This window comes from Elephas maximus, chromosome 21 (genome assembly GCF_024166365.1).
Source record: "Elephas maximus indicus isolate mEleMax1 chromosome 21, mEleMax1 primary haplotype, whole genome shotgun sequence".
Lineage (NCBI taxonomy): Eukaryota > Metazoa > Chordata > Mammalia > Proboscidea > Elephantidae > Elephas > Elephas maximus.
The window spans coordinates 50,320,291-50,343,557 of NC_064839.1; the positions used below are offsets into that span (position 1 = coordinate 50,320,291).

The 23,267-nt window shown below is 43.7% G+C and overlaps 1 protein-coding gene across 1 annotated transcript in view; it reads left to right on the plus strand.

The window, feature by feature from the left end:
• ATP2C2 (ATPase secretory pathway Ca2+ transporting 2) overlaps nucleotides 1-23,267 on the plus strand; it is a 78,173-nt gene that overhangs the window by 6,755 nt on the left and 48,151 nt on the right. The window contains exons 2-3 of the mRNA XM_049864230.1: nucleotides 18,390-18,500; nucleotides 20,216-20,332. Of these exons, the coding sequence (XP_049720187.1) occupies nucleotides 18,390-18,500; nucleotides 20,216-20,332 (228 nt within the window). The remainder of the gene's footprint in view (nucleotides 1-18,389; nucleotides 18,501-20,215; nucleotides 20,333-23,267) is intronic.

Here is a 23,267-nt window from a genome sequence, read left to right on the forward strand (position 1 = left end):
GACAGTGATGATAGTGACAATTTAGTGAGTGTCCCGGGTGGTGCAAATGGTCAACGTGCTCTGCTGCTAACTAAAAGAAAGTTCCAGTCCACCCAGCGGCACCTTGGAAGAAAGGCCTGGCAATCGACTTCCAAAAAATTAGCCCCTGGAGACTCTATAGAGGACTGTTCTACTCTGGCGCACATGGGATCACCATTAGTTGGGGTCAGCTTGATGGTAACTGTTAATACAGTATCCCACGCTAAGACTTGCAGGGTTGGAGAGGCTGGGGGCCTTCCATCTAGATTACCCAGTGCCCCCATGTCTAAAACAGGGTTGGGTGCCCATCTGTGTTTCCAATGAGTGTAAATCCCAAAGATGTTTAGCCAACCCACCTTTGCTTGGGTAATTTTTTTTTTTTTTTTTAATATTTGAAGCTTAACACTATCTCTTTAATTCCTGTCTACCTCACAACTCTTTGGAGTAGATTCTCTTATCTCCATTTTACAGCAGAGGGAATGGAGGCTAAGAGAGGCAGTTTGACTTGCCCAGGACCACACTTACAGTAGTTAATGGAAGAAACAGACTGGAATGTTTCAATTTCCAGTCTAGGGAAGTATCCTTTCCACCACTGCTTTGTAAGATTTCGCCGGAAGACTCTCTTATCTGTTCACAATGTTCCTTGCTGTTGAGAATTTGTATCATTTTTAATATCATATATCATACTAAAAGACTAGAATATCTACTCTGTCACTTGTAGGAAATATACCCTTGAAGGGTATTTTCTTTTTGGAAAATGTGGGCCACAAGAAGAAACTGTAATTTTCTATTGAGGTGGCAGACACTTTTGAAATTGTGTTTATTACTCCACTCCCTGCCCCAAATCCCTAGTAGAAAGGAAGGAATTGTATTTTGGGGCTGTGCCAACTTCCCAATTGCCCACTCTGTTGGTGGATCTTATGGATTGTGCCCCTCCAAAATTTATGTTGAAGTCCTAATTCTGGTATCTGTGAATGTGACCTTGTTTGGAAATCGTTGTTGTACGCCGTTGAGTTCATTCCAACTTATAGTGACTTGCCTCAGAGTGATAGAGTAGAACTGTCCCACAGGGTTTTCTAGGCTGTAATCTTTAGGCGAGCTGATCACCAGGTCTTTTCTCCCGAGGACCTGTGGTGTGTCCGAACTGCTGACTTTTTGATTAGCGGCTGAGTGCTTAACCTTTGCACCACCAGGGCTCCTTTGTTTGGAAATAGGGCCATTGAAAATGTTACCAGTTACCATGAAGTTATACTAGAGTAATTCAAATTGATAGGAATCTGTATTTCCATCATTACTAATGTGTTTGTTAGCTATTTATATTTCCTCTTCAAGATTGTTTATTCATGTCCATTGCCCACCCTTCTCAGTGTCATCCCAATTTTTCTTATTTATTTTCCTGAGTTCTTTATGTTTGAAGGACATTAACACCTTTCAGTAATATTTGTATAAAATATGTAACCAGTTTATTTGCCTTTTGATTTTGCTTTGGATACTTGTAGTCTAGCTTTTTTTCTCCCCCACTATATAGGGTCGCTATGAGTTGGAATCGACTCGATGGCACTGGGTACTGGGTTTTGATCTTTCCTTTGGAAAATACTTATTCGATGCCCACAGCATGTGAGGCAACGTGTGGGCTCTTCTCCTCTGTCCTTCACTCCACCAGTCTATAAATCTGTATTAGTTGGCTCTCCCACGGACACTGTTTAAAGAACTCGGTCATATGAATCAAGTCTCACTAAGGGACAAATGCATAAGCCTAGAGCCTCTTTCCACCACCTGCCCTTCATTATGTTGTAGTGTGGTTGCTTGCATATTGCTGTGATGCTGGAAGCTATGCCACTGGTATTTCCAACACCAGCAGAGTCATCCATGATAGACAGGTTTTAGTGAAGCTTCCAGACTAAGACAAGACTAGGAAGAAAGGCCTGACGATCTACTTCTGAAAATTAGCCATTGAAAACCCTATGGATCACAACAGAATATTGTCTGATACAGTGCTGAAAGATGGGCCCTCAGGTAGTAAGGCACTCAAAAGACAAAGTGGGGGCAACAATGGACTTGAGCATACCAACGATCATGAATATGATGTCAGACTGGGCAGTGTGTCATTCTGTTTTACATGGGGTCGCCATGAGTCAGAGCCAATTCAATAGCAACTAACAACAACAGAGTCCGTTTATTAAACTCCGTGAGAGTATGACTGCCAAGTAGACTTGTTGATTGGTCGGTGTAGGAAAGTCTAAGAGGGAAAACGATTTACACCACAGGGTTGCTAGGCAAGCACAGATTCAGAACGAGAGGAGTGAATGTGATTTGCGAAAATACTTGTTTTTTGAGTAGTTTAGTACATTTACGTGATATAAAATCCAAAGGGCACTAAAGGATAAGGGCACCTACTTCCCTGCCACTCCTTTGTCTCTAGCTTCTCACTGTGTCTCCATCAACTGTGTCATTTCTTCTAGATTCTTCCAGAGGGATTTTATGCATTTTGTTGTTGTTGTGTGCTGTCAAGTTCATTCCAACTCATAGCAACCCCTTGTGACAGAGTAGAACTTCCCCATAAGGTTTTTCTTGGCTGTAAACTTTTTTTTTCTCTCTAAATTTTTTTTGTTGTTGTTGTCATTGTTGCTGAGAATATACACAGCAGAACATACCAATTCAATGGTTTCTACATGTACAACTTAGTAACATTGATTACGTTCTTTGTTTTGTGTAAGGATTCTTACCTTCCTTTTCTGAGTTGTTCCTCCCTCATTAACATAAACTCGTTGTCCCCTAAGGTTCCCATCCAATCTTTCAAGTTGCTGATATCAGTTTGATCCCATATACATAGTTCTTAAAAGAGCATAATGTTCAAGGCTGACCTTTTTTACTACTTAAGCTGGATTTTAAGATGACTTCAGGGGATATTTTTGGTTTAAGTTTTAAAGGTTATCTCAGGGCAGTAGTTTCAGAGATTCATTCACTCTCTCTGGCTCCAGAAAGTCTAGAGTTCATAAGATTTTGAAATGTATTCTGCATTTTCCCCCTTTTGATCAGGATTCTTCTATGGAATCTTTGATCAAAATGTTCAGTAGCGATAGCCAGGCACCATTTGTCTCGTGACGAAGGAGGCAGTTGTTTCTGGAGTCATTTAGCCACACATTCCATATCCACCTCCTATTCCTAACTGTCCTTCTTCCTCTGTTGTTCCAGGTGAATAGAAACCAATTGTGCATTGGATGGCCGCTTGCAAGCTTTTAAGACCTTAGGCACTACACAACGAACTAGAGGTAGAACAGAAGCACTAAATGTGTTATTAGGCCAGTTAACAGGAATGTCCAAAGAAACCGTGACTCTATAACTCCAAACCAAGGAATGAAATCCCATGAGATGTTTGGTAGTACATAAGCAGCCTCAGCAACTACTTTTTTTTTTTTTTTGCATTGTTGTAAATATGTTTATTACACAACTTTTGTCAATTCAGCTTTTTACAGGTGTATGACTTATTGACAGCAATTACAATAATTGGCTATGCAACCTACCCTTAATCACTATGATTTTTCCATCAGTGTTAGCCCTCCTTTTCCCCTTCCCTCCCATACCTGGTAACCACTAGTAAACTTTGGTCTCTCTACATTTGCCTTTTTTTGTCTTTTTATATAAGTGAGGTCATACAATATTTGTCCTCTTGTGACTGGCTTATTTTGCTCAGCATAATGTCTTCAAGTTCCATCCATACTGTATCATGTATCAAGACTTCATTTCTCCTACTGGGTAAGTAGTATTCCATTGTATGTATGTACCACATTTTGTTTATCCGTTCATCTGTTGATGGAAATTTAGGTAGTGTCCACCTTTTGTTTTTTGGGGGGGGCTATTGTGAATAGTATTGCAATGAACATTGGTGTACAAGCCTCTTTATGAGTTTCTGCTTTCAAATTTTTTGGGTATCTACCTAGGAGTGGGATTGCTGGGTCGTGTGGTAGTTCTATTTTTAGTTTTTTGAGGAACCGCAATACTGTTTTTCACAACAGCTGTACCATTTTGCTGTCCCACCAGCAGTGGATAAGAGTACCAACTTCCCTACATCCTCACCAACGTTTTTTTTTCTTAGCCATCCTAGTGGGAGTGAAATGGTATCTCATTGTAGTTTTGATTTGCATTTCTCTGATGGCTAACGATGCTGAGCATCTTTTCATGTGTTTGATGGTCATTTGAATGTCCTCTTTGGTGAAATGTCTATGTCTTTTGCCCATTTTATGATTGGGTTATTTGTCTTTTTGTTTTTTAAGTTGTCGAAATTTTATTATGGTTATTAGGTTCTCGTCAGATATATGGTTTCTGAAGACATTCTCCCAGTTGGTAGCTTGTCTTTTCACTTTTTGGTAGTCTTTCAATTTCATTTGACTCTAAGAAATTCATGATTTCTCTTTTGATTTCTTCCTTGAACTCATTGGAAGTTTAATAATGTGTTGTTTAATTGCTGTATGTTGTGTATTTTCTAGGTTTTTTTCTGTCACTGATTTCTATCTTCGCTCCATTTTGGGCAGACAAAATATTTGTATGATTTCAATCTTTTTAAATTTACCAAGACTTGCTTTGTGACCTAAAGTGTGGTCTATCCTGTGGGATGATCCACGTGCACTTGAGTAGAATGTATATTGTACCATTTTGGGATGGAGTGTCCTACATGTATCTGTTAAGTCTATTTGGCTTATAGTGTCATTCAGGCCCTCTGTTCCCTTGTTGTAGATATTCTGTCCAATGTTGGCAGTGGTGTATTGAAATCTCCAACTATTATTATAAAAAAAAATAATAGTCCTGTATATTTCTCCCTTCAATTCTATCAGTGTTTGCTTTGTATATTCAGGTGCCCTGGTATTTATTGGGTGCATATGTACTTAGGATTGTTAAATCTTCTTGATTAATTGGTCTGTCTTTATCTCTTCTGACAGATTTTGTCTTAAAGTCTACTTTGATATTAAGATTGCTACCCCAGCTCTCTTTTGATTATTTGTGTGCAATATTTTTTCTATCCTTTCACTTTCAACCTATTTGTGTCCCTGAGTTTAAGATGTGTCTCTTGTAAACAGCATACAGTTGGATCATGTTTTTTTTTTTAATCCATTTTGCCACTCTCTGCCTTTTCATTGAAGCATTTAGTCTATTTACATTCCCTGTAATTACTGATAGAAAGTGACTTACTTCTGCTGTTTTGTGATTTGTTTTTTGTGTGTCTTAAGCCTTCTTTGTCCTTTAACACTACTTGATTTTGTCTTTTGTTGTTTTTGTTGTTGATAGCCTTTTTGGTTCCCTTCTCCTTTCCTTTTGTGTATGTTTTTTTAATATATTTTATTAGCAGTTACCATGGATATTACATTTCAAAGCTTGATTTTATAACATTCTAGGGTAAGTTGGTACCAATTCAACTTCAGTAACATGCAGGAAATTCTATATCTATGCCATTCCTCTTCCCCCTTTTTGTTGTTATCACTAATTATGTCCTTATGTTTCATGTGCTCCATGACATAATTTTATCCTTGCCTTTTAATATATTTGGTATTAAGAAACATGCAGGACAAAATATTTAGAATTATCAAGCATGAATACTTTCCTACTAGCCCTTATACTTGTCCATGCATTTCGCTTTATTAGGGACCTGTCTTTTATGTATAGCCTTGAATCTTGGCTGTAATCTTTACGGGAACAGAGCAGATCTTTTCTCCTACAGAGCCGTTAGTGGGTTTGAACCGCCATCCTTTTAGTTAGCAGTTGTGTGTTTTAACCATTGCACCACTTGGACTCCTTTTTTATGCATTTACCAGCCTATAAATATGTGTATATATTCTTGTTGTCCCTTTCTTACAGAACAAGCATGCCACAGGTACTATCGAATTCTTCCTCACTTTTTTCTTTAATAAATCTTGGCAATCATTCCACCTCAGTGCAGAAGATGCCTCCCTGTGCTTCTTTGCAGCGGGTTTAAAATCTGGAGGTACCAAGCCTATCTAACCAGGTGGACTCTGAGGTGGTTGCTAGTGTTTTGCTTTAGCAGGCAGTAGTGTGGTGAAGGCCCTCACTGTCATGCCACCCCTCACCTGTGGAAGTGGGGTCACTGTTAGAAGGCATAGGCTTTGGTGGATTTTTAAAAAATGTCACTGTGGTAAAGTATATATAACATAAAATTTGCCATTTTAATCATGTTTAAGTGTACAATCCAGTGGCATAATTATATTCACCATGTTATGTAACCACCACCACTATCCCCCAAACTCTTCCATCACCATTAAGCAATAACTTCTTGTTATCCTTACCCACTAGCCCCTGATAGCCACTAATCTACTTTCTGTCTCTATGTGTTTACCTATTCTAGATATTTCATATAAATGGGGTCATACAATATGTGTCCTTTTGTGTCTGACTTATTTCACTCAGCATCATGTTTTCAAGGTTCATCCATGTCACAGCATGTATCAGAACTTCCTTTCTCTTTATGGCTGAGTAATATTTCGTTGTATGTATGTACCACGTTTTGCTTATCCGTTCATCTGTTGGTGGACATTTGAGTTGTTTCTACCCTTTGGCTATCGTAAATAGTGCCTCCGTGGACATTGGAGTACAAGTATCTGTTTTGTTCCTGCTTTCTAGTCTCTGCAGTAGATACCTAGGAGAGAAATAACTGGGGCATATGGTAATGGTATGCTTAACTTTTTTAAGGGACCACAAAACTGTTCTCCATAGCAGCTGTTCCATTTTACTGGGAAATGGTATTTAGAATTCAGGATCTAGAGCTTAGGGTGCTCATTGCTACTGGGGAGTTTTGCCTTCTCAGCCCTCTCGCCATCTATAATACATGCTGTTAGATCTACATTGAGTTCTATATCTGTCTACATTGAAAACCATAAATTCTAATCCAGTACCACAAGGTGTATGCAAGCCCTTTCACCAATAATGAGAACCCCAGCTCCAATTATCCTCAGCATATTTGCTTATTACTCAGTGTCCTGGTATATAACCAGTCTTCTCATATTGTCAGTCACCTTCTTGGCCCTGATCATGCTGGCCATCACCTTGCTCAGCCCTGACTTGTTCTGTCCATGCCAGAACAAGATACATACTCCATGTAACTCACTTTGTCCTATTGGTAGTTCATTTGCTGTCTGAGGTCACACGTATATGCACCTTACCACCACCATCACACACACACACACACAGATAAAAGGAAACATCACCAATATATACAGTATCATTGACTGGAAAAACAAACCCTGAAACCCATCCTGACCTGAGATTAAAATTTAAGAATGCCTGCCTCACCACAATCCTAGGGGTGTGATACCGTTATTCCCATTTTGCAGAGGGGAAACCTGAGTCTCAGAGAATCAAGAGGCTTGCTGAGGTTGGCACAGCTGCTAGGTGGGGCAACCAGCCTCTCGGACTGGTGATGCCCCCTTTACCCAGCTTGTTGCACATAGTAGGTTTTTTGACATTAAAAAAAAAAATAGGCAAGCTTCCTTGAGCCCATTAGTAACCTTCTTCTCCCTCTTTGCTCCCCGTGATCTTAAGCTCCACAGTCATGAGTCACCTGTCTTGGGCATGCTTCAGCACCTGACCTCCTTGTTCCTCTCTGCTCCAGCCACATTGGCTGCCTTCCAGTCCCTAGAATGAGCCACACTCCCTCTGGTGACAGAGTCTGAACACGCCATCCCCTGCTTGGGGTGCTTTTCCTCTTCTTGCCCTTTTCCTAGTTAATTTCCACTTGGTTTCTCAGAGCATCCCTTTCACATGAATTTTCCCCTACCTCCTTCATCCTCCCTAACCCCTAGGCCTGATCAGGACTGGTTTTCCCCCCACTGAGCCGACAATTCATACTCATGGTTCAAAATTTAAGAAGGTACAAAAAGGTATTCAATAAAGAGGCTCCCACCCATCCCTATCTTCCAGCCACACAGTTCCCAAACCCAAAGGCAGTTCACATCCCCAGTTTCTGTGTATTCTGCCAGAGGCGTGCCCAGCATATATAAACAAATACATATTCTTTCCCTTTTTGTTCCATATACACTATCTTATTCACGGTATTGTGCTCCTCCTTTTTTTTTTTTTTTTTTTCCTTCTCAGTCTATTGTTAATGGTACCACCAATTGGGAAAATTGTGTGGTGATGTCTGTATCCTGTAAATCATATCCTATGGCCCAGCAGTTCTACTTCTGGGTATATACCAGGAGAAATGGGTACCTGCTGGGGCTGGGAAAGTTTTACACTGGCTCTAAGTGGTGGGTACTCAGGTGTACACCTACATAAAAATACATCCAAATACATGCTTAAGATTTGTGCGTGTGCCTGTATGTAGGTTATTCTTCAATATATGTTTAATATTTTCCATATAGTTAAATAGCTTTCATAACTTTTATTATGTTAACATTTACCATTTCAACCATTTTTACATGTACAATTTGGTGACATTAATTGTATTCACCAAGTTGTGCAGGCATCACCACCATCCATTTCCAATTTCTTTCATCATCCTTAACAGAAACTTAGTACCCATTAAGCTATATCTCTGCCCTTCCAGTCCCTGGTAATCACTAAAGAACTTTAGACTCTATGCATTTACCTAGTCTGGATATTTCATATAGGTGGGATCATACAATATTTGTCCTTTTGTGTCTGGCCAATTTCACTCAACATCATGTTTCCAAGGCTATTCCATGTCATAGTGTGCATTAGAACTTCATTTCTCTTACTGGCTGAGTAATATTCCATCATACATATACATCACATTTTGTTTATCCATTCATGTGTTGATGGACACTTGGGTTGCTTCCACCATCTGGCTGTTGTGAATAATGCCACAGTGAATGTTGGTGTAAAGTATTTGTTTGAGTCCCTGCTTTCAGCTCCTTTAAGTATGTGCCTAGGAGTGGAATTGCTGGGTCATGTGGTAATTCTATGTTTAACTTGTTGAAGAACTTCCGCATTGTCTTCTACAGCGGCTACACCATTTTACAGTTCCACCAGCAATGGATGAAGGTTCCAATCTCTCTGCATCCTCACCAACACTTGTCATTTTCCATTTTTCTGATCTTAGCCATCCTGGTGGGAGTGAAGTGGTACCTCATTGTGGTTTTGGTTTGCATCTCCCTGATGACTGATGATGTTGTATATCTTTGACATCATTTCCTTTTATTCCATAGCAACTCTATGTTGTCCACACTAGTATAATCCCCTCTTACCAGATGAGGAAACTGAGGCACAAGGACAAACATATGTTGGAGAAATAAATGTTACATAATCCCTTGTGACAAGGAAGAGATCCTTAGGGTCTAGCTCAGTGTTTGAATGGAATTGGCCCCCGCGCTGGACAGGAAGGCAAGTAAAGCTTGGGGTTTGGTTCAGGTGAGGCTGGTTCACCCACAGGTACTGACATGCTCGTGTGGCCTGCAGTGGGCTCATGGCCCATTTCTTCAACCTGTCTTTCAGTGAGGGCCGCATTTGCTTTGTGTGGTTCCCACGGGAGCCACCACCAAAGTAAACATCAGCCCCTAGCTGTCTTTGCTTGATGAAAATACTCTAAATCAGCCTTAGGTGCAAGGCAATTTCCTAGTGGCTTAAGAAACCCTGCTCACCATCGCCAGCCCAGATGTACCAGTAGCAGGACTATTGGCCATGGGCAAACAGTCTCTGGGGTCACAGGGGAGAAGGGAGGGTTGGCTTTGCCCGAATCAGGATTGACAGGAAGTGAGAAGCAGGGGGGCTCCAGAGGGTGTCTGACTTTAAGCAGGATGTGCCGCCCTTTTTCCTACAGGAACACGCTGGTGATTCAAACCATACAGATGTCTACAAGCTAGAAACGAGCTGGCAACCCCTCTTGTCCTTCAGTCCACCACTGGGAGGCAGCTACTGTTATCTTCCTACTCTTTCTCCTGTGGTCACACAAATGTGTGTGCACACACATGCACATATGCATGTGCATGTGAACACACAATGCATACACACCCATATTCATGTGCACACGTGCAGTGGATGAAACACATGCATAAATACACACACACGCGCACACACATGCAGTGAGTATACAAATGCATGTACATGTGCACGCATGCAAACGATTCATGCACACACTTGTACACATACACATGCATGTGGCTAAGTTTCTATGTGTGTCTTTTCTTTTACAAAAGTGGGATTATACTATAAAGATAATTCTGCAAATTCCTTTTTTCTTTGGTGACATATCAAAGCCATCTCCCTCAGTCGACACCTGTAGCTCTCCTTTTCTTTTTAACTTTGTTTTATGGAGAGTTTCAGTCATTTACAAGAGTAGACAGCATAGTGTCATGGACCCACGTGGCTCCATCACCGACTGTCACCAGGTTACAAAGAGATGGCTAGTCTTGGTTCATCTGTACCCCAACCTACTCTTGGATTATTTCTGCACAAATCTCAGACTTCATATAACTTCATCTGTAACTATTTCTATATATATCTGTAAAAATATGGGCTCTTAAAAAATACAGTCACAGTTACCATCATCACATGTTAAAATACCAACAAGAATCAAGGACTATCAAATACGCAGTCAATATTCAGTTTTCCTTGATGGTCTCGTAAATACGGTTTCACAATTTGTTCAAATCAGGACCCTAGATGCATTTGGTTGAGATCCTCTTCTGCCTCTACATCTAGACACCCCTCCTTTTGTAGTCTTTGCAGTTCGTGTTGGAGAAGCTGGTGGTTTGTGCTGTGGTTGCCCACAGTCCTGTGAGTTGCATCCCAGTGGTATCATTGAGCATGTTCTGCTGTCTCCTGTATTTCCTCTATACTGGCTGTGCAGCGTGAGCTAGACTAGAGGCCTGATCAGAATCAGGCTTGATGTCTTTGGCCAGACAGCCTCCTCACTGGTGTTCCACCACCTCCTGTGTCATGGCTGTGCGATGTTCCACAGGAGAGGTTTAGCACGGTAGATTTAATTGGATCAATGTTTGTTTCCAGTTTTTAAGTATATCGGCTTCTAGATGGGCCATTCTTGGTCATATCAACGTGCTGATAACCAGCCGTTATGGGCCTATCTAGAGGGCAGTGGTAGTTTAGTGGTAGAATTCTAACCTTCTATGTGGGAGACTCGGGTTCAATTCCTGACCAATGCACCTTACGTGCAGCTACCACCCATGTCTCAGTGAAGGCTTGCATGTTGTTAGGATGCTGCACAGATTTCAGTGGAGCTTCCAGGCTAAAAAGAACTAGGAGGAAAGGCCTGACAATCTACTTCCAAAAATCAGCCAATAAAAACCCTATGGATCACCAAGGTCCAATCTGCTACCGATCATGGGGTTGGTGCAGGACCTGCAGCATTTTATTTTGTTGTGTGTGGGGTCTCCATAAGTGGAGGGGTCGACTCAACAGCAGCAAACAGCTACAACATGGGCCTGTTTGGAGAGAAAACACGGAGAGAGAGAGTGTGTGTGTGTGTGTCTATATGGAGGTGGAGTGGGTGTACCAGTCTTTGTATCTTCTTGCAACAGGGTGGGAGATTCCATTTTCAACAAAATGGTAATTCTGTTAAGTGCCATATGATTATAGGACTGTGGGCATGACTGTATGCCCCCTCCCCTGGGTGCTTTTAGGGAGAAAGAGGGGCAAACGTGAGCCTCCTGGAAGAAGCCACCAGGTGCAGCACAAGGGTGGCCGGGACCATCTGTTCAGTCGCAAACCTGAGGGTTCTGCATTCCAAGAATGGAGATGTTGGAGTGGAATGGGGTGAGCCCTCGCTCATGATATTTTGGGTCCAGGGGTATGTCCCAGCTGCCTAGAATGCAGGAGAGTCATGGAGGCCTGGTGAAAGTGGTTTGAGGTGAGGAAGTGGAGGCAGCAAGTGTAGATGAGTTCTTTGCAAGCTCGATTTTGGTGCATGAGGTGAGGAAGTGGAGGCAGCAAGTGTAGATGAGTTCTTTGCAAGCTCGATTTTGGTGCATGAGAGGAGTGAAAGGGTGTATTTCCAAAGCAAAGGCCAGAGAGGAGGTTATGGTTTCTGCAGAAACCTGCATTGAAATGTTTATGGGGGGAGCCAGTGGGGAGAGACAGCGAAGACAGGTCTCTGGTTGTTGGAAAGCTGCCTGGGGAGGTTATGGGAGGGAAGGGGAAAGGGGGGGAGAGGGGCGGGGGAGACCTGAGACCTGATGCAGGTGGGACCCAGGAGGGAGTGAGTGGGGATATGGGCTAGTTCAAAGGTCTGGAGGAAGTTCCTGTCTATGGCTTGTAAGTAGCTTTATCTTTTAAATTATTTTTTTATTTTATAGAGTTGAAATTTTCATAACGTAAATTAGCAATTTTAAAGCGAACAATTCTGTGGCATTTAGTTCACTCACAATGTACGACCACCACCTCTATCTAGTTCCAAGACATTTTCATCATTCCAAAAGGAGCCCCAATGCCCACTAGCAGTATCTCCCCCTTTTCCCATCCCTAGCCCCTGGCAACCGCTAATCTGCTTTCTATCTCTACGAATTTACCTATTCTGGACTTTCGTATAAATGGAATCATACAATGTGTGTCTGTCCTTTTGTGTCTGCCTTCCTTTACTCAGCATTATGTTCTCAAGGTCCGTCCATGTCATAGCATGTGTCAGAACTTCATTGCTTTTTATGGCTGAGTGATATTCCATTGTGTGGCTAGACCATGTGTTGTTTATCCATTCATCCATCGATGGGATATTTGGGTTGTTTCCTCCTTTTGGCTATTGTGGAAAGTGCTATAAGGAACATGTGTGGGCATGTATTTGTTTGAGAATCTGTTTTCACTTCTTTTGGATATGTACCTAACCAAAACCAAAACCAAACCTGTTGCCTTCGAGTTGATTCTGACTCATAGCAACCCGATAAGATAGAGTAGAACTGTCCCATAGGGTTTCCAAGGAGTGGCTGGTGGATTTGAACTGCTGAACTTTTGGTTAGCAGCCATACCTCTTAACCATTGTGCCACCAGGGCTCCCAGGTGTGTACCTGGTAGTGTGTAAATGACAGCAGGTGTGTAAGTATAGTAACCTTTGTTGTGTGCCGTTGAGTAGATTTCAGCTCATAGTGACCCTATATGACAGAGTAGAATTGCCTTGTATGGTTTCCTAGACTGTAATCTTTACAAGAGCAGATTACCAGGTCTTTTCTCCCATGGGGTCAGTTGGTGGGTTTGAACCACCAATCTTTTGTTTAGCAGCTGAGCAATTAACCATTGTGCTACCAGGGCTCCTAAGCATAGTACTACCATTACCATTACTGTCGAGTCGATTCCAATTCATAGCGTCCATATAGGACAGTAGAACTGCCCCATAGTGTTTCCAAGGATAGCTTAGTGGGTTCAAACTGCCAACCTTTTCATTAGTAGCCGTAGCTCTTAACCACTACGCCCCCCAGCGTTTCCTAGTATGTAGTATGTAAATATAGTCAGTCATAACAGTAGACTCAAGCATACCAACAATCATGAAGATGGCACAGAACCAGGCAACATTTTGTTCTGTTGTACATGGGGTCACCATAAGTCAGAGCCAGCTCAATAGCAGCTAACAATAACAACACTGTGTAAATGGTTTTTCCTTACAGAGTAAAGTCAGAGGCAAGGTCTTCTCACTCTGTGGGCTCCAGGCTGCCCCCATGGTCATAGGATACAATGTGTTGGGTGTGTAAGTCCCCTCTGTCAGTGCCCCCCAGGCTCCCTTGGCTCTCGGCGGGCCTTTCCCCGGCCCTGAGGCGTTTGCTGCCTGCACCCTGCCATGTTCTGACCCCTCCCCTTAACCATGCAGGCCTTCTCCAGCCACATGGCTGGCTCCCCAGGTGGTGGGGTGGACAGACGAGGACTGGGACTACATGTGAAAGGGTGGGGCTCCTGCTAGTACTGACCCACACAGGACAGGGGTTGTGGGTTCCTGTGATCCTTTTTTGTTTTAAATACAGAGAAATTATTTGAGAGTAGTGTCAAACACAAATCGAGGACGGTGGTTTTTTATAGGGTTCACAGTTTTCCTCCCTGCGGTCGCAACATTCACTGAGAGCACACTGTGAAGTGTTTACACGTCTTCTAGACCCACTGTGGAAATGCCACCTCTCAGAGAAGCTTAGGTGGTATGGGTCCCCAACAGGACAGGGTCGCAGAGAGGAGCCATCCTCAGGTCGGCTAGGCTCTTTAGGCTGCTGATCCCTTCCGGAACATTCATTAAGTTCATCTCATGGCCAAGTGCATTTACAGAGGTGTTTTTTTTAATCTTCAAAATGACTGTGTGACACATAAATTATCGTCCCGGTTTTACAGTGCGTATCTGGAAGTTCAGAGGTTATATAAGCGCTGGCACACAGCCTCACCATCAAAACACCATATACACTTCAGCTCTTTACTATTAGGTGAGTGGCAGGTGTAGGACAGGTATGATAGGCACTTAAAGCTAGCTGCTGTTATTGTGCTGACATACTTTATCTCGTGTAATCCTGTGGCAACCTTGGAGGCAAAGCTATTGTCCCCCCAGCGCCTCACCTCTTTTTTCTTTTCAAAGAAGAAAATTGAAGCTCAGAAAGGGCAGCTGTCTCACCTAAGGTCACACAGTCCAGTTGGGTCAGGGCCAGGACATGGACTGGATTTCAGAAGCACCATGTGGCACCTCCATCAAGGAGGAGCTAGGATTAGAACCCAGGGCTCACCTTGCCAGCCAGTACAATTTTAATATGCCCAGCTGGGGCCAGCTGTGGGCTCCAGAAGGCGGGCCAAGGGTTGTACCATTTTCTTGGCGATTTTCTGTCCTGGTACCTGGCCAGTGCCCCGGAGTGCTGCTGTTCTGGAGAAGGGCAGGTTCTGGGAGTGAGGCCAGACAGGCTGCCTAAAGATGTGGTGGGGACCCAGGGAGGGGAGCCTGGGGCTAGGAGAAATCGGCCTCGCCTGGCTGGGGAGTGAGCCATAAGCAGGTGGCCCCAGGCAGAGAGGGCTTCTTGAGAAAGGTGATAAGATGGTACTGGAGAGAGGTGTCTGCTCTGGGGAGGCAGAGCTACGTCAGGTGAAGGTTCCTGGACTTTCTAAGGGCCAGAGGCCTGGTGCGGGGGGTAGGGGAATGAGAGAGCTCTCCAGGGCTTGTGGCTGGAAGCCAGGAGAGAAAACTGCCGATGGGGAAGTACTCGCTCCATCCAGAGAGAAGAGGAGAGGGACAGACAGACAAGGAACAGAAGTGGGAGAAGAGGAAGAGATGGAGAGGGGAAATCAGGTCAGCAGGGAAGTGATATGCTCAGGACAGCCTGCTGTCAGATAAGTCACAATGGTTCAGGGATGGCGAGAGAAGAATTTGAGGGAGATGGAGGGATTTGATCTCACATCTGTAATTCCAGAGGACAGTGTGAACAAGTGGTATCAAATTTACAGTTGTTGTTGGTTATTGTTAGTTGCCACTGAGTCCTTTTCGACTGATGGCAACCCCACTTGTGCAGAGTAGAACTGCTTTTATAGGGTTTTCAGAAGCAGATTGCCAGGCCTGTCTTCCTCAGTGCCTCTGGGTGGGTTCAAACCACCAATCTTTTGGCTAGTAGTTGAGCATTTAACCATCTGTGCCACCGAGGGGCTCTAAATTTACAAAACCACTGTAAGGCAGGGCTGTGGTTCTGGTGACAGCTTGGATTAGGATGGTGACAGGGGCATGGGCGGCATGGTGGGGTCAGTTCCATCAGCCAGTCCTGTTGGTCTTTCATGATTTCTGATCATGCCTTCCTACCAGGAGAACAACGTTGACATAGATCCCCAAGACATTAGTGTTTTATAAACTAAAGCTTACATATACTGCTATAAATTCCCTACTCCATAAACGTGTAACAAAGTAAACACTCAAAAGAATGAGATTTTCTTCAACGAATAAATTCCGGGGTAGGGGAAGCATGGGGGAGGAACCTATAGATAAAGAGACTTAAGAAAACATCAGCTAAAACAAAAACAAAAAAAGTCCGCTAACCACAACTGCATAAACTTTATTTGGATCCTGATCAAACGAGCGGTTAAAGTTAAATGTTTGAGACAACTGGAAGTCTGAGCATGAACTGGATATTTGAGATTAAGGAATTGTTCATTAAAAAAAATTTTATTCTGGTAAAATATATATAACAAAAAATTTGCCATTTTAACCATTCCATTTAGCGACATTAATTATATTCACCATGTTTTACAACCATCATCACTATTTTCAAAAAGTTTTCGTCCCCCCACACAGAAACTCAGCACCCCTTTAGCAATAACTCCCCACCCATCTGCCCCCGCCCTTGGTAACTGCTAAGAAACTTTCCTCTGTGTGCATTTGCCAATTCTAGATATTTCACAGAAGTGGGAACATACAATACATGTCCTTTTGTGTCTGGCTTATTTCACTCAGCAGCATGTTTTTCAAGGTTCATTCATCCATGTAGTGGCATGTATCAGGACTTCATTTCTCTTTATGGCTGAATAATATACTCCGTTGTATTGTATATACCACATTTTGTATATCCATTCATCTCTTGATGGACACTGGGTTGCTTCTACCTTTTGGTTATTCTGAATAATGTTGTAGTGAACATTGGTGTATGAGTATCTGTCTGAGGTCCTGCTTTCCATACTCTTGGTTGTGTACGTAGGAGTGGAATTGCTGGTCATAGGAATTATTCCTAGGCTCAACCAGGACTCGTGTGTCTTTCTGTGTGTGTGTGTGTGTGTGTGTGTGAGAGAGAGAGATGATTGGATTTATGTCTTAGAGTCACTCAGGCTGCTGTATGAAAAATGGATTTGGTGTGGTCTTGGCAGGAAAGACATAGCAAGACCAAGAATACTAGGGGGTGGGAGCTGGTCCTTAGGCCCCCAGGACAGTCTCCCATTGTGGTGTGGGCAAGAATTGAACACTTTATTTGGTACAACCGAACCAGATCTTGAGGGTGGGAAAAAATTCTCTCATTTTGAAATACACGTTTCAAGATCAACAGTGATTCTTGCACAATAAAGAACGCAGTGTTGACGTAAGGAAAGCTCACAGCAACCAGAGGAACCTGTTGAATGGTCCGTGTAATTGTTATTGTGCTTCCTGGATGTCAGCATAGGTCCAAAACAATTCCTGGAAAAGGAGGTGGTTAGCATAGCTTTTCTAAGAAAACTAGGCATCTGGGGGATCATTTGCATATTGAGGGAGGAAAAAGGGTGCAGAAAGGGAAAGAGGAATTTGCAGTCTCTATTCCCGCTGCTGCAGGAAGAAGTCAGTCAACACGTCACTCTCGCCTTCCTCTTTCCAGTCCCCGACAATCTGATTGAAAAGGAAAAGATGATTATCATGTCCTGGGTATCAGAATACTAGGAACGATGTTGCAAAAATACCTAGCACTTTCCTGATTCTGAGTCTCCTCTGTAGTATCTGTCCTCCCAACCCCGCCAGTGTTTCTTATGGCTTCTCCCCAGACCTGTGGATCTCAACACAGAACGCTCACTCACACCCCCCAGAACTTGACTGTGTTCCCTCTTTCCTTGGGTTATTTAACAGGTCTCATAGAACCAGGCTGTGATGCCACCTATCATTAGTAGGAGGTGCTCTCTAACGTATGGGATATACTTACTGAGAATCTTGGACATTCAAGGCTCCTTGTTCTGAATATGTAACTTGTCACTCTGCTCTGTCAGCTTTGCAAGTTCCAATTCTGTTTAAATTTGCATGAAAACAGATGTGTTAGTAATGCCAACACCTGGGAACAGCCCAAATGTCCATCAACAGTAGAGTAGATAAATACATTGTGATACATTCATCTAATTGAATGCCCTGCAGTCATGAAAATGAGCAAACCATTGCTACATGTAATGTCATGCATGAATTGCACCAACAATATTGGGCAAAAGAAACCAGATGCAAGAGTTTATGTTGTACATTACCATTTATATAAGGAGCCTTGGTGATACAATGGTTAAGTGCTCAGCAGCTAACTGAAAGGTTGGTGGTTCGAACCCACCCTGTGACTCCACAGAGGCAAGACTTGGCAATCTGCTCCTGTAAAGATTATGTAAACATTATGGGGCAGTTCTACCCTGTCACATGGGATTGCTAGGAGTCGGGGTCAACTTGACGGCACCTAACACCACCACCACCATATATATGACATTCAAACCTGAGCAATACTCACCTAAGGTGATAAAGGGCATGATAGTGGTTATCCTTCTTGGGGTGGGTAGGCTGGATGGGCACAAGGAATCTCCTGGGAGCTGGCAACATCTGTCTCTTGATATGGAAGCTGGGTATGTGTTAGCTTGTGAAAACGAGAGCTGTATGCTTATGATATGCACACTTTCTATATGTAAGAATTTGAAAAGCCACATCGAGGCAAAATTCTAATCTGCCTAACCATAGTCCTGGTTTTTTCTCACAGACTGATGAACAATACGAGTTGAAAGCCATCGAAAAAGAGAGGACAGTGGTACCTCTGCCACCCAAGGAAGCATGCAAATGCGACAAAGAAGACTTGGCCAAAGCATTTTACGTAAGAATTGAATTTGCATCTAAGGTTGATTATGATAAGGTGTTTAGATTAAAAAGAGAGCAACACAAAATGGCCCCAAAACTGCCTTGAAATTCTATGTTGTAAAACGTTTTTATTAGCATCATTAGAAAATACTATCAGTGTTGACCGTATCATCGTTGTGGTTGTCAGTAGTGATTCTTCCCAACTTTCTCCTTCCAAACACTCCACACATTGTTACCTTAATCCTCCCATCTGCAGATGAATAAATGGAGGCACAGGGAATGAAATAATTTGCCCAGGTCGACAGTTAGGAAGTAGCACAGCCTTGTGTTGAATCCAAGTATTTTGTCATCAAAGCTCAAACTCTGCCCCATCCTTTATTCCATCTCTTGTCTTTTATAATCCATGGTGTGGCCAGTTACTTCAACCAAACTTCCACGAGTTTCTCAAATGGATTTGAATTCTTTTCTGTGCAAGACAAGTAACACCCCCACTCAGCCCAGGCTGAGGCAGAAGGGCACTGCTTGTTTTCATGTTTTTAATTTTCTTTACTTAGAAAACTGAGCAAACATAATGGGTGTGTGCCTGTGTGTGTGTGTAGTCATAACCCACCACACTTTTGGAAAACAAATAAAAATCTGCCAAGAAAGGGGCCTGTGTCACAACTTCAAGGAAGTTAGAAGGTAATGCTTCACACCAGCCTTGAGAATAATCCAGAAGTCTATTTAAATTCAGGTCCTGCTTGTATCTGGAGAGGAGGAAATATGTTTTTCTCTGCCTTGGTATTTTCTCTGTGAATGAGCTTGATTTTCTTTCTCTATTCCAAAGAATCTAGATAGGAATCAGCTCCCGTCACCCCCTGCATGCGTGCACCTCCGAGTAGAGCTTTCTCCTTGTCGAGTTCTTAGAAACAAGAATACCTTTGCTGAGATCAGAACAACAGCGCTCCCTTACACTATGCTTGACTCTTAAATTAGTTATATTTAGCGAGTAGATATACGCAAAGAGCGTGGAGCCACGTCTGGCACGATATATGCATGATATAATCGTTTTTTTGGAAACCCTCGTGGCGCAGTGGTTAACTGCTATGGCGGCTAACCAAGAGGTCGGCAGTTCAAATCCGCCAGACGCTCCTTGGAAACTCTATCGGGCAGTTCTACTCTGTCCTGTAGGGTCACTATGAGGCGGAATTGACTCGACAGCGGTGGTATAATAGTTTTAGCTGTTATTGTTTCTAAGGACAGGCCTATCTTTTTAAAGAAAAAATATAAGTCTTTCTGTATTTCTGGAATTCCATACTATAATTCCACTTGTTGAAATTTAGGCCAAAGATATTCATTGTGCTGTAACTTTAGGGCAGTTTTTTGTTATTTTGTTTTTTCGCTGCCATAGAGTTGATTCTGGCTCATGGCGACCCTATGTGTGTCAGAGCCGAACTGTGCTCCACAGGGTTCTCAATGGCTGATTTTTTGGAAGTAGATCACCAGGCCTTTCTTCTGAGGTGCCTCTGGGTGGACTTGAATTGCCAACCTTTCGGTTAGCAGTCAAGCACTTAACTGTTTGCATCAGCCAGGAGCTCCAGTGCAGTCTGTGAATCAATCTCCTCTCCTTTGTGGACAAGCGCATACTCCCCATCATCAGAGAAGCTGGTTCTAGGGCGGGGATTCTGTGCCCTGAGCTCCTCAGTCCTCACAGAGCCCATCGGTGAGTTTGTTCTTGACCGTCTCCCCTAGGTAGACTTGGAGAGCGGGCTGTCAGAGTTCTCGGTGACACAGCGCAGACTGGTCCATGGCTGGAACGAGTTTGTCGCCAACAATACAGAACCCGTGTGGAAGAAATACATTGACCAGGTAGGGCCCCAGGTGTCATGCCTGCTCTCTTCCGACTAGCCTAAGCCGGGGGTGGGGGGGGGAGTCATCCATTCTTTAAATATTGATTGAGGGTGTCCTTGGGCAGGTCCTGAGAGGTGGGACAGAGGTGCTATAAAGAAGGCTCACTCTGCTGTTCGGCAGGAGGGACAACCGTGCATATAACTATCCAGGCAGTCACGGTTATTAATAACAGTGGCCAAGCTGATAGCAGGCTGACTGCATGCCAGGTGTCATGCTCAGTGCTTTACAGGGACTAACTTAGTCCTCCTCATAGCCCAGTTAGTTAAGTACTAATATAATTCCCATGAAACACTGCTGGTTCAGTGGCAGAATCCTTGTCTTCCACGTGGGAGACCTGGGTTCGATTTCCAGACAGTGTACCTCAAGCACAGCCACCATCCACTTGTCCGTGGAGTCTTGCCTGTTGTTGGGATGCTGAACAGGTTTCGGCAGAGCTTCCAGGCTGAGACGGTCTGATCCCCAACCAACCATGGGGATGACACAGGACCAGGCAGCCTTTCATTCTGTTGTGCATGGGGACACCATGAGTTGGGGGCTGACTTGACAGCAGCTAACAACAATTCCAACCCTGTTTTACAGATGAGGTGCTAAAGTACACAGAAGTTGAAATATTTGCCTAGCTAGAGTTAGTAGGGCTGCCAGATTTAATGAAAATACAGGACACCCAGTTAAATTTGAATCCCTGGTAAAGAAGGAATGACTTTTTAGCATAAACATACCCCACGTATTGCTTAGGACATACATACACTAAAACATTCCTTATTTGTCTGAAATTCAGATTCAACTCTCCTGTATTTTATCTGGCAACCCCGGGCCAAAGCCACACAGCAGTAAGTGGCAGTGCTGAGAAAGGAACTAGATCCGGAATCTCTGTCCTTAGCCCTTCTATAGGTGCTGCCTTGGCTCTGAACCGAAGGCACATAAGTCAGCTGTCAGGAAGCCATTAGGAAGAGGGATGAAAAGTTTAAACTAGGCGTGGCTGCAAGTTCCAGTCTATAAGTCAACACCTCCACCACCCAGTTCAGAAAGCCCAAGTTAATAGGCAGAACTTTCCAGAACGCTGAAGGTAATCACACTGCCTCCCCAGCTGTTTGCAACACCACCCCTTCCCACGTCCACCCCTCTCCATCCTCTGGCTTTGGGGCTGCCCCGGCTTCAGCTTCCTTCCTATTGGCTCAGTGGTTAACACTTTCTTGATTGGTTGTTCAGGGACCAATCACAGCCTGCCTTGCAGCCTCCTCCCTCCAGCCTTCTCAAGTCCCACCCTGTTCATTGGTCCATTCTCAGCGCCTGGGGATGGAATCCACTGATGTGTTTTCCTCTGAAATGGGTTTCTGGGTATGCAGGTGGCTCTGGCCGGTTCAGAAATTTCCTAGAACCCAGTGTTCGAAAGCCACGGCACAGCCCCCTGGAAGCTGAAATTCAGGGAAAGAGACTGAAGCTCCCGTGGTGGTTGGGCGCTCTCTGCTCTGCAGCTGGAGACTCACCTTGCCCAAATCAGGAAGTTCAAAGCCTTCTGTAGCCGGCCTGCCCTGGATGGCCCTTCCTCTAAGACCTCTTGCCAGTCTCCCTTGGGTGTTCTCTTTCCTGCTGCTTGCCCTGTCAAACACACTCTCAGCTTCTTCCTTCACAGGAAGGTTCTCGTGCAGATTGCTTTCTTTCTTTCCACAACAATGCTGTTATCCCACTGGCAACATTAACACACTTCATTAATAGCATCTAATGCACTCTCCATTTTTTTTTTTTTTTTAATGCACTCTCCATAGTTAATTTTCCCAAATGCTTCAAAGATGCCTTTTGCAGTTGGTTAGAATCAGAGTCTGAATAAATTCCATCCATTGCCTTAGGATGATGTGCTTCTTAAATTGTCTTAATCTAGCCCATTTTTAAGTCTGTGAATTCATGGCCATGGAAAGGCTTACAGAGGTCCGCAGTTAGCTGACAGTTTATTTACATATTGAATACATCGCCTATATGGAGAAGCATGTAGCTTAAGTAAGTAAGGTTTGTCTCAGAAACTTTGGGTCATCTGACATGGGTCTCAAGTACTTGTGAGAAGGCCTTTTTGTGGGGCCTCCCTGGGTCATCCCCGCTCCCCACGTGTCTCGGACCCGAGCCCTGGGACTTGACAGGCAAGTTGGCTTGGAGGTGTGGTTCTTCCTGAAGGTGAGATGACCCTCAGCCCTGAAAACGATGGCTGGAGAAAGTGTCCCAGGAGGGCCAGCTATGGGACTCAAGAGCCCTGATGTAAGGCAGCTTTCTGGACTTGGGTGACCAAAATTCCTCCATTCAACTAGTGTTTATCAAGTGCCTTCCATAATCAATCTTGTCATTATGGCTACCATTTATTGAGCATTTACTATGTGCCAGTCACTGGCAGCCACTCTCCACTGAGAAAGCCATGGCTTGGAGAAGAGAGAGGCTTGCTCCAGGTTTCTCTGTGAGGTAATGGTGGAGACAGAGCTGGGACCTGGTTCTGATGCCTGAGCTCTTGCTGGCCACACCAGAGGGTCAGACTCGGTTCTGGGACCTGGGAGGACTGTGAACACCAGGGCGGACATGGCTTGTGCCCTCAGGAAGGTGGCATTCTAGCAGAGGAGAGAGTAACAACCAAAAAATTGGATTACCATTGTGATAGGCGATTTTGCTAAGAAGGCAAGATGTCTTTGGGTTCCTCGGTCTCAAGGAGTTGGAACAGCTGCTGTGGTAGCCTGAGGGCTGTGGTGGGCAACCACAAAGTACAGTAGACCTCTTTCACAGGAGAAAAAGCTGGCAACTCCAAGATGGCCTTAAATCCCTGAGTGCACTACCCCTGCGCAGCACAGATTGGCATCTGTTCACCAGCAGCACAAATCACACTTCTGATCACATTTCCCCTTTTGCTTTGGCTGTT